This window comes from Coptis chinensis, chromosome 6 (genome assembly GCF_015680905.1).
Source record: "Coptis chinensis isolate HL-2020 chromosome 6, ASM1568090v1, whole genome shotgun sequence".
Taxonomy (NCBI): domain Eukaryota; kingdom Viridiplantae; phylum Streptophyta; class Magnoliopsida; order Ranunculales; family Ranunculaceae; genus Coptis; species Coptis chinensis.
Genome location: NC_141461.1, coordinates 7,208,974 through 7,220,274, shown reverse-complemented (window position 1 = coordinate 7,220,274; position 11,301 = coordinate 7,208,974). Strand labels below are relative to the sequence as shown.

The window sequence follows — 11,301 nt, the reverse complement described above, 5'->3', positions numbered from 1 at the left end:
GGAAGGAGATCATTACAACCGAACATCCTCCTGGGGTAGCTAACTCTATCATGTCCAGCTTCTCAAATATTTACTTGTATTTTAGGTTAAGAGTTGTTCCATAGACATGGATAAACAATGTCATAGTACTACATCACATACACAAACGTTAAGTGTGACAAAAATAATGTGGGAAAAGGATGAGAAAGCCGGCCTACACAAAAAGTGAACAAGAAGAATAAGAGAGAGGGAAAATAGAAAGTGGTTACGGTAATCATCATCTATTGGATGGAGCCTAGGACATGGGGGATTTGTGTACTGCTAGTGGTGTGTCATTAACCTCTACTCATTTATGTGATGTAATACTATGACAATTTTTATCTCTAACTTTTCTATTACTGAACAATTAACCTAAAGGTATGAGGGTTTCACTATGCCATTTTCCTATTATTTGAAGTCACATTCAAAGCACGGCCTAATAGGTATGGAAATATAGGAACCTCATATAAGAAAAGAAGGTTGTGATAGAGTTGGCTATTGTGGTGTTTGTTAAGTTATAATGATCTATCTTCTCAAATTGAAAAAAACTTTCAATTTGAGAGGATAGATCATTATAACTTGACAGCTTCCTGGGGTAGCTAACTCTATCATGTCTAGCTTCTCAAATATTTTCTTATATTTTAGGTTAAGAGTTGTTCTATAGACATGGATAAACAATGTCATAGTACTACATCACATACACAAAGATTAAGTGTGACAAAAATAATGTGGGAAAAGGACGAGAAAGCCGGCTTACACAAAAAGTGAATAAGAAGAATGAGAGAAAGGGAAAACAGAAAGTGGTTTTGGTAATATGTGTTGACGACTGTTTGACTACAGCAAAGCTTGGTGAAAAGCTACTATTAGTAGAATCTTTAGCAACGTTTCAATGTCTTGATTCTCAAAAGCAGTTAGTGGTTGGGAGGTTTTTCAAGTTTGCACATGTAAAGTATGTAAAATGTAAGTCAATCTGAAAACCTTTTATGATGTCTACTGTTCATTTGACTATAAAGAATGCATAGTCGTATGTACTTGCAATGACAATTGAATTTTCCATCACCGAGATGTATATGTTATTGTATTAACTGGTGTACATAATGTATGTGTTTCATTGCAGCATCGTTGCTTGGGATGGAGACATAATTCAAGTACACGGTAAACAGTTGGAAAATTTGATACTTAACAGATTTGTTAATGGGTAAGCTATGCACATAATTTTTTCTCATATATCATCGATGAAAATTGACTTACTTTGGGATGCACTATGCAGGTATTAAATTGGTATCCTCGAGAGGTAGAGAAAATTGATAGTGGTCATAAGCCTCAGAACAGAGCACTTAGCCATTTCTTTGACACTGACTTGAGTATGTTTGAAACCTAAGGTTATATAATACAGTGTTGCATACTATCAAGTAGTAAACTTGTATTGCTTTTTTAGTGGTAATATAACATGGCTAACATATGGCAGTGAACTTCAGAAAGGCATTAGAATTGCATGTAACAGTTGTCAGCAGAAGTACATCTAAAAAAGGTGAAGCCCTGAATCTCCTTAAAGTTGATGACAGATTTGTGTGCATAACTGACAAACAACAATTGGAAGTATGTTATGACCGTAAATTATACTAGCCTTCTTTGTTTTTTTTTTGATAAGATATTGATAATGCCCATAGGTACTTATGATTCACATTAGTTTACCTCTTGAGCTTGCATACCTCTAATAGGTTATCTTATCTCCAGACAATGATATGTTATATGAAAGGGACGAGAAACTTTTGAATGGTGACCGAATTATTTCTTGACTTCATAGTTGATACTGCATCTGGTGATCATCCCTTTGATCCATATATGGCACTTTTGAAGACTATAGGTGTTTTGGTCTTAGTGGGCTTTCTTTCCAAGCGAAGTTAGAATTCCTCCCACAAGCCTTAATATAGGTTAGTTATCTATTTTCCTTCCAATTCTCCGAAGTATGGTAATTATTTACTTGTTTGTTGAATTGGTCTTTCTGAAACTGGTTTTTAATTGATGGAGATGTTATAACACATAGTAATATGCTGTTAGTGGTCGTGTCGGTACTAAAATTATTTCCTATCTTCTTGGTAGGTTCCAAAACTCTTTCTGGAAGTGTAACGGGTGGTACGAAGGATACACGGGAGATGTTAGAATTATGTGCTGCCAACAAGATATACCCAGGGATTGAAGTTATTCCAATCGACTACATAAATGAAGCACTTGAAAGGATATATGGTTAAGAAAGATGTCAAATATTGTTTTGTGATAGATATTAAGAAGAACTCCTTAAAATGAATGTTCTCACAAGGCAATAAGAAAAGAGTTCCATTAGCTGTTGCATTATATGTAAGCCATAACAGAAATCAGAAGTACATTGTAATAATTTTAGAATTTTATCCTCTAATTTTATTAGTGGTTAAAAAGGTTTTTAACTTGTTTGGTAAATATGGTCCATCTGTACTTCATCTTGCTTGAAATAAATGATTTGCTTTCAATGACTTATATGGTCCATCGGTACTTCATCATGCTTAGAATAAGTGACCTGCTTTCAATGACTCATTTTTAGTCCTCTAGTTTGTATTATTGAAATTGTGGTTTTCGGATTTGTTCACCTTCGTCAGTGTAATACAATGAGAAAACTAAAACGAGAAAAAACCAAAAAGATAAAAAAATACCTAGAAATAGAAACAAGGGGAGCCTTCTAACAGTTTTTATAAACATTGAATTTGATCGGTTTTTACTTCTAGTGTAAGATTCCTATGCATTTATTGAAGCCGGATGAGTTATCATCGATCATGCTATTATTCCCTAGGAAACAAATATGAATAACTTTCCATTGTGTAATGTCGGTGGAAATTCGAAATATTTCAGAAGTTTCTCCATCCTAAAACCCTCCTAAAAAAACCATCATTACTAATAATGGAACCAACAACGAAAAAGCTTTCCTTATCCCTTGACTAAAAAAAATCCTAACAACAATAAAACGAAAAACCCTAACAGCATAACAGAGAGGAAGGATTATAGATTTAGGGACTTGGTTGTCCACTGGGAACTTCTTATTACTGGTGACTAATTAGTTTATGCCCATTACTGAGGGTGTATTGCTGTTTGTAACGATGTGTTGTTATAGGTGAGGCTTTCTCTCACTTCCTCTGTACTGTCTCCAGATTATCATATTTGAGGTCGGATCATATTTCAATAAACTAAATTCACTTATAAAAAAAAAAAAATAGTATGATATATGAGGTCGGATGATACATCTAATGGCAAGTAAACTACAATGTCATTTGTTATTGGATACTTAATTATATGCTACATCTAGTAGTATGCTACATATAATAATTTAATCGGAGTATGTTATATTTAGCACTTTAATAAGATTATGCTACATTTATTAATTTAATAGTCGTATGCTACATCTAGTAGTTTAATAGGAGTATGCTACAAGCAAAAGGAATAGTTAAGGTAAGAAAGTAACAACACATCTTCTTTCCCTCTAACCTCCATATGGCGCGAACTAAACTTTTCCCTCTCACTAAAATCTGTTCAACTGGAGAACTCTTGCCTCCATTTCTTGTAGTGTACTTTGATCTTCAACAATTATAAGTATGAGGTTAGTTGATTTCTCTTTTGGTTCCTTCTCTTTTTCATGTCTAAGTAAAATTGTACAATTGAATGGTGTGTGATTTAATGTCAAATGAAGTTGACATTGAATCAAATGAAGTTGACATTGAAATTTTCCAAAGTGGTATATGGTTTGAGCACTATAGTTATTTGGTTCTGACCATTATACAGTTCAAGAATTTATGTGTTTTTTTTTACTATTACCACTGTGATTACTTCGTAGAGTAAGAAAACGAGTGAATATGCGCTAAAAGTGCACTTGTTTCATGTAGCAATCCGATGATGAATCACTTCTCTGATGACGAAGAAGATTGGCTTCGAAATTCATGTTTTGATAGTTTTACGTATAAGGATAGTGATTTTGTGGATGTGATATCTATGGGGGAGGGTGAAAATGTTGAAATTCATGAGAACAGTGATAGAGACAGTGACGGGTGTGAGGCTAGTAGAGGTTTTGAAGCAGACAAAGCAACATTCTATTTTATGCGGTTCAAGATGACTGAGGAGGCTTTCACAATTTACAATTAATATGCAAAGTTAGTCGGTTTTAGTGTTCGTAAAAATACTTATAGAATGCGTACAGATGGTGTTCGTGTTAAGCGGAGATTTCTATGCTCAGCTGCTGATGAACGAAATGTAAACAGGGTGACACCCAGAAAATGCGACATCGAATCCAGAAAGTCGAAGGCCATCACTAGGTTTAAATGTAAAGCCCGCTTTGAAGTTGGTTATGATTTTGAATCAAATTTGTGGGTTGTGAAAGATTTTATTGGGGAACACACACATCCACTTGTACCAGATCCGAGCTCGATGTTCTTAAGATCACATAGAAATGTAAGTGAAGAAATTTTGCATTTTGCTACGAGCCTAGTTGATGTTGGTATTCGTAAATGCAAGGTGATGGATGTTTTTGTACATAAGGCCGGAGGTTTCTCAAGTGTTGGGTTTTTTAAGAAAGACTTGTATAATCATATGGGGCTTGATAGGAAAAATTGATGTATTGATGGTGACGGCAACACACTGCTGGATTTCATGGATAATAAGGTGAAGGGAGATCCCTTATTTCATTACAATTATAACTTAAATGAGGGTGGGCAGCTAGTTAGACTGTTTTGGGCAGATTCAACCTCACGTGTGGACTGCAGTTGCTTTGGAGATGTATTGTTGTTTGATTCAACATACAAGAGCAACCAGTACATGATGCCGATTGTTATGTTTGCTGGAGTGAACAACCATCGACAAACAGTAGTGTTTGGTTTTGCATTGTTGACGAGTAAGTGTGTGGAGTCTTACGAGTGGGTATTGAAATCTTTCGTTGGCGCGATGTATGGCAAACACCCCAAGTCAGTGATCACTGATGGTGACCTGGCGATGCGTGAGGCTGTGAGATATACTCTCCCAAATTCAAAACACCGCTTGATGTTGTTGTCACATTATGAAAAATTGCCAAAAAAATATTCACATCAATGGATTTTCAAAAGATTTATGCTCTATTATGTTTATGAAGTGCTCGTCCAATGAGTTCGAAGAAAGGTGGGAAACACTCGTGAAGAAATTCCAAGTTAGTAATAACAAATGGGTGAACATGATATACATGAAGAAAGAGATGTGGGCAGAAGCATATCTCCATAGTGAGTTCTTTGCCGGTTGCAGAAGCACCCAACATTGCGATAGTATAAACTCCGTAATCCGGCTTCATGTAAAAGCTGGAATGCAGTTGTTTGAGCTGTTTGGAAAAATGGAAGTGGTAGTTGCAAATATTTGGCACTGAGAGCACAAGGAAGAGGTGATGACAACAGTAATCAAACCAGTCCTTCATACCCACTTGAACGAATATGCAAATCAGGTTGCATCTATATATACTCGAGCTGCTTTTGGTTGTTTTAAGAAGCAATTAAATGATGAAGTGATGTACATTGTAGACGGTAAAAAAGATGTGGGTGACAATATTCGTGTGTACACCATGAGTCGCTATTTGAACAGGCAAAAAAAGTCGACTGTGAGATACAATGTTGTATTGTAGGACGCTAGCTGTTCATGTGGGCTATTTGAGTCGTCTGGATTTCCATGTAGACATATCATTTCAGTTTACAAACATGAGGATGTTCGTGTGATACCTCAGGGCTGCTTTTTAAGGAGATGGACACGGGTTGCTAAATTGGTTGTTCCATTAGGCACTCCCAACTTTTTTGACCGAGCGGCCTCTATTATATGTTTCAGTGATCTTATAACCAAATGTAGCCAGATATGTTCGTGGGCCTCCCAAACAGCGGAAAGCACTGAAGCTTTCAAAGTTTTTTTAGCTTCTTTTTCTAGAAAGAATCGAACTCCATCTGCTTCTGAAGGCAGTCGACATGCTCCTTTTGATATGCCTAATAGTCCAACGGAAAATTCAATAACCGATGAGACTTCACTAGCTTATGAAGGCAGCCTGCATGTTCCTTTTGAGATGCCTTTTTCTCCGCCTAAAACCACACATCGGCAATCGATTAATGATCCCCCACATGTAAAATCTAAAGGCCGACCGTAAAATCTTAGCAGACTTCAAGGTCACAATGAGATGAAAAAGAATAAGTGTGGCCATTGTGGTGAGACAGGTCACACAAAACCCACATGCACACTCTTGCATCCGAAGGATGGAGGTAAGTTTTATTTACCTTTGCTATTTTTTCTTTGGTATGGTCCCAACTTTGTAATGTCTATATTTCCAATAGTATCTTTTGATTAGTTGTTGATTCTACTTTATTTCAACGCAACATTTTCGTTGTGTTGCACTATTTTACAGGTCCAAGTATTAACCACAACTATGTTGAACGCACTGCTCGAGTTGCCGACCTACGTGAGGAAGATGACGAGTTGAACAAAGATACAGGGTGTAAGTTGAAAGTTTGACATTATAAAATTCATTTCCGTATAGACTTGTGGATAAAGTGCATTGATAAGAGTGTCTGTTTATCGTTTACCTACATCAAAATATGTTACTACAAAGTGTGGGAAGACATAATAACATTCATGCATGTACATCTCACTTTTAGTTTTAGAAATTTCCTTTTAGAGCACATGACATTTTATTTCTTTGGGTTATAAGTAAGTAAATGTTGTTTGTTTCGTGGCCTTAGTGACACTACAACAGAAGGGATCTTTTGCAGTGCACCTTTTTGCAACGCCAAAAAATTGTTGCTAAAAGTCACCTATTGCAACACTATATGGGGCTGCTAAAAGTTTGGCGTGCTATTAGCTTGGGTGTACTTGGATTTACTTATTGTGATGCCTCTTGGGCGGCAAATGATTATAATTATATTTTCAAAAGAAAAGGAAACACAATATTTTATAGGGATTTATCAATTATAATGTTATTGTTGTGGCTAAAGTTAATTTTATCTTTTGCAACTCCTATTTCGTTGGAACTGTGGCAACAATACTAGTGTTGCCAACTTGCCATTGGGTATGGGTGGGAGTTCAAAAGTTTTTATGGGCGGCCTGTTTTATTTTTGGTCGGCGCTCCAACAAGAAAATGAAAACCCTTCTCATAACAGCCGCCAACCCCATTTCCACCACCGCCACTCCATTCCCACCGGCAACGAATCTAATTACTCCTCACCACCATCGCGGAAAATATCTCTCTCCTCTCCGCCACCCATTTTCCGACCCCCACCACCACATTTCCACCAGCCAAGCTTTGATTTTCAGGTTGTTTCTTTTTTCGGGCTTAATTGATTTTGTTTCTCTTTGGTTTAATTTTTTCTGGTTGGTTCTTTTAATTAGTTTTACAGGTTGGTTAGTATCTGAAACTAGTACTAGAGAATAAAAGTTTGGAGCTTTTTCAGGTTCGTTCTTCTATTCTTAATTATTCTTTTACCTATTTAACTTTAGGTTGCTTTAATTTGTTCCAATTGTTTAGTGCAATTCCTTTGATGACTTTTGGTTGAGCCTCCACCGCCATCAAATTAAGCTTCGATTTCTCAAGTTTAGTTTTTGATTGTTCAGGTAACTAATATTTTCTTGGCTCGAGTAGCATCATATGCGAGAGCAGTTGAGTATTGTTCAATTTTTAATTGTATTTCTGCAGTAGTCTCGGCTATTTTTTATCTGGAAACGTAAAATACTATTAGGGGGAAAAGTTCGAAGCTTTGATTTTTTTCAGGTATTCTTCATTTTATTTTTCCCTTTCAATTGCTTACAATATATGTATGATGAGTAGATGGTTTAAGCGTTAAGTTAGTTTGACTGTTGAAACTTCGGGATAGTTTGATTCACCATGGTTTGTTGTCATCTTGGCTTTTTTACCATTGTTTTATTTGGTATGTCCATTGAAAATAAATAATAGTACATTATATGTTTGACATTGTTGACTACTGATAGTGCGTAGTGGATTGGTGGGTAAGGCCTGATTGAATATTACTAAGTTTTTGTTGACATTTTGCAGTATAGCGTTGTTGATAATATATAGTTATTTTAACTGGATTTTTTGGTGTTTAGTATACCTCAAGAACTAGATGTGACCCTTGTATAAGGCTTGTTTGTCCCCTTGATGCCTTGAAAGAGTTTCAATGCTTGTAGCTGTATAGGAATTGTACCTGTACCTAATGATACCAAATTGTCTAGCCTACTAGATCCCTTGCATTTCAATGTTGTTCTTCTGAAAGATGTTGCAAGGGTTTCAAGGAGGCGCTGGTTTCAGATAGACCACTAAGAGGACATTTATTACTAGTGGTGGAGCCATTTAGAAATCGTTAAGTTGTAACAAGTTACTTTCAACCAAAATGATATTAGGTCTATGATTATTGAATTTTGACTATATATTATTAATCGACGTTTTGATTATTCTCTTATACCTTTTGGCATCTAATTCTAATCTCTATGTTTCTTTAGGTCATCCTTTTTCTATTGGATTTGGCTGCATCGACATTGACATCGACAACTAATTCAAGTATTTATCTGTTCTTTTTCTTTGCACTGAATCTACATTTTGAATTCTATTGCATACTGAAGAATTTAATCTTTTATTTTCTTATCTGTAACATGTAATGGGATATGCTTGATATATATGTAATGGGGTGTAAAAAGTTAATGAATCCCAGTACGCTTACTATCTATTGACTACTGAGTGGTTGGTGTTTAACATTCCCTTTGGAACCATAATATTACTCAAAATATGTTGATCATCTTTTAATTTTTGAAGTAAGGTTCTAGATTTCGTGACTTCGCCCTTGTTTCAACTTTCGTGTTGGATGTCCTACTCTTTTGTACTAAATTAGGTCAATATAAGTTGGTTGGAGATTTGGAAGGTATATATATGAACCAACAAAGGGGTTACCATGAAGTGGCAATGCCCTTCTTCCTATGCACTTGGATCAAGGTACAAATCTCCCTTCTTTTAAAATTTTTGTTTTGCTCTTGTTTGAGGGCTTTAGCGAGTGAACAATGTACGTATCAAGTCACTTAATTATAAACCATGTTTTCGTTGATACAAACATCCTACCTATATTAATATATGTTTCTCCCAGGATGCTCATAATGAGCCACATCAGCAAAGTTTTTAAAATAGTCCCTATTTAAAAAATAATTACTTGCCTTCTTACCAAACTAACCCTGAATTTGGCATGCTCTCTAATTTAATATAAATTAAAATTGTCTTTTCATGTGTTATGTTAAAACAAAAAACAAAGCTACGCATTATTTCATTATTTCAAATGTACGCATGGGATGAAAAAAAAAACAAATTTATTGGATATGGATATGTATTAGTTAATAGATATGGATATGGATATAGATTAGTTAATGGATCATGATATGTATTAGTTATTGGATATGGATATGGATTAGTTACTCTAACCTAAGGAAAAAAAATCAAAAGCAAAACAAGAAAAAAAAAAAAAAAAAAAACCCTCACCCCGCCGATACACTTTTCTTAAAAAAAGGAAGTAGCCACATCCATCTTATACTGAACACTGTAAACGCTAACTTTTAAGACTAAAAGTATTGTAACATTTTTCTTCAACACAAACTTATGAGCTTAATAACAAACATACCCAAAATATGTACTTACTAATGTGGTCTAATCTCTATAGTAGTAAGCCAGGCCATAGGACAGGCAAATTAGCTAGTATATCTCTAAGATTGGTTGTTAACTGCATTCTTCCTTTATTCTTTAGTTATTCATATGTTCTGTCCATATAACACAATTGCTTCTTGTTCTTATTATTTCTTTCTTTTAGCCATTATTCTATGTTCAGTTTAAATTTTATCGGTTCTTGCATATTCTTTATTCTTATTATATTTGTACCATTTTAAGCTTTTGGCCATGAGCATAATATTGATTTTCAGATTGTAAAAGGTTGGAAATTGAACCAGACCAATTATGGCAGGTTGTAGTGGTATTTCTACCTCCGAGGTCTATACGTTTGACTTGGTAAATTTATTTTTACATGCATATATTGCTTATTTGAGTGCATTTTAGCTTTGTTTATGTTTCCAAGAAGTTTACCTGTGTTTTTTTTTTTCAATTCGTTGTACCAGATTGGCAAACCGGTTACAGGTAGTTTGGCAAAGAAATTGTGGATGGATGTTGTTCAAGTTGGTAAACTATTGACATTTGTAAATTTTGCCAAAATCTAGTTTTGAAGAACATGTCTTATTTTAGTTGATTGCTATGAAAACTATGTGATACAATGTATTGGCTGTGTGGATGCTTTAAATAATTTTGTAATGGATGATCTTTGTTAATAAGATATATTTGTTACATCTCATTGTGAATTGAAATATGATTGCTATTTTTTTTTCTACATAAATTACACTGGGCAGAAGCAAATTCAAAAGAATTGAAGTAATTTGTAAAATACAAGTTCTAATAATTTAGGTGCACTAGTGGGGACACGAGGCGTTGCAAGGAAAAAAAAATAGGACATTTTAAAAGGGTTCATACAATTACCAATTACCTATTACCAACGCATCTGGTGTAGCTAAACCATACCATGCTTTTGCAATAAAAAAAAAACACCCTTTTGCAATGCTATGCATGTAGCAATAGGTATTAACCCTTTTGCGACGATCATAGTGTAGCTAAAAAAATTCACTTTTTGCAACGCCCAAGGGTGTTGTTAAAAATTTGTTTTTTGCAACGCTACTCGCTGCTAATAGTTTGAATTCTTTTCAAAACCGATTTATTTTAAAAATATTAGTAGCAACGCAAACAAATTACTAGCAATGTGGATAGGCGTTGCAAAAGCTTCTACTCTTTTGCAACGCCATTACATGCGTCACAAATTAGCTTTTGTGACCCACTTTTTTGCAACGCCTTTGCGACGCCAACATTAGCGTTGCCATTAATCAGTTGCAACGCATTTCAATACTTTTAGCAACGGGATCGGGCGCGGTAAATGAGCCTTTCTGTTGTAGTCATGAGATTGGATAAAAGAACACCGGGATCTCGAAGGTACAAGTGTAGCAACTGCCAATCTACGGAGCACACAAAGCCTAGGTGTCCACATCTACATAAACACAATGGTGAGCAAGGTACGACACATGTTTTGGTTTCACACTTGTTTAACTTAGATGGGGATGACGTTATAGTGTAAACTTAGATTGTATGGTTCACGCAACTCTTTTATTTTGATTTTCTGTTGAACTTATAGGATTTTGTGGTGG

At 35.2% G+C, this 11,301-nt stretch overlaps 2 protein-coding genes and 1 pseudogene across 2 annotated transcripts; all 3 read left to right on the top strand.

Moving 5' to 3' along the window:
- Window positions 1–1,479: 1,479 nt before the first annotated feature.
- LOC147491174 (putative cinnamyl alcohol dehydrogenase 1 pseudogene) lies at window positions 1,480–2,270 on the top strand (annotated as a pseudogene).
- Window positions 2,271–4,227: 1,957 nt separating this feature from the next.
- On the top strand, window positions 4,228–4,650 carry LOC147491173 (protein FAR1-RELATED SEQUENCE 5-like). Its single transcript, XM_086567196.1, has one exon. The coding sequence runs from the start codon at window positions 4,228–4,230 to the stop codon at window positions 4,648–4,650; it is 423 nt and encodes a 140-aa protein (XP_086423322.1).
- Window positions 4,651–4,686: 36 nt separating this feature from the next.
- On the top strand, window positions 4,687–6,184 carry LOC147491172 (protein FAR1-RELATED SEQUENCE 7-like). The gene is made up of 3 exons (XM_086567195.1): window positions 4,687–5,037; window positions 5,162–5,401; window positions 5,678–6,184. Exons 1-3 carry the CDS (start codon window positions 4,687–4,689, stop codon window positions 6,182–6,184), a joined length of 1,098 nt encoding a protein of 365 aa, XP_086423321.1.
- The last annotated feature ends 5,117 nt before the right edge of the window (window positions 6,185–11,301 follow it).

Coding starts and splice junctions, on each gene's coding strand:
- LOC147491173 (XM_086567196.1), top strand. CDS start 4,228: ATGCGTACAGATGGTGTTCGTGTTAAGCGGAGATTTCTATGCTCAGCT.
- LOC147491172 (XM_086567195.1), top strand. CDS start 4,687: ATGGATAATAAGGTGAAGGGAGATCCCTTATTTCATTACAATTATAAC. Junction 5,038..5,161: donor ACCTGGCGATGCGTGAGGCT/GTGAGATATACT, acceptor ATGTTTATGAAG/TGCTCGTCCAATGAGTTCGA. Junction 5,402..5,677: donor TGTTTGGAAAAATGGAAGTG/GTAGTTGCAAAT, acceptor GTTGTATTGTAG/GACGCTAGCTGTTCATGTGG.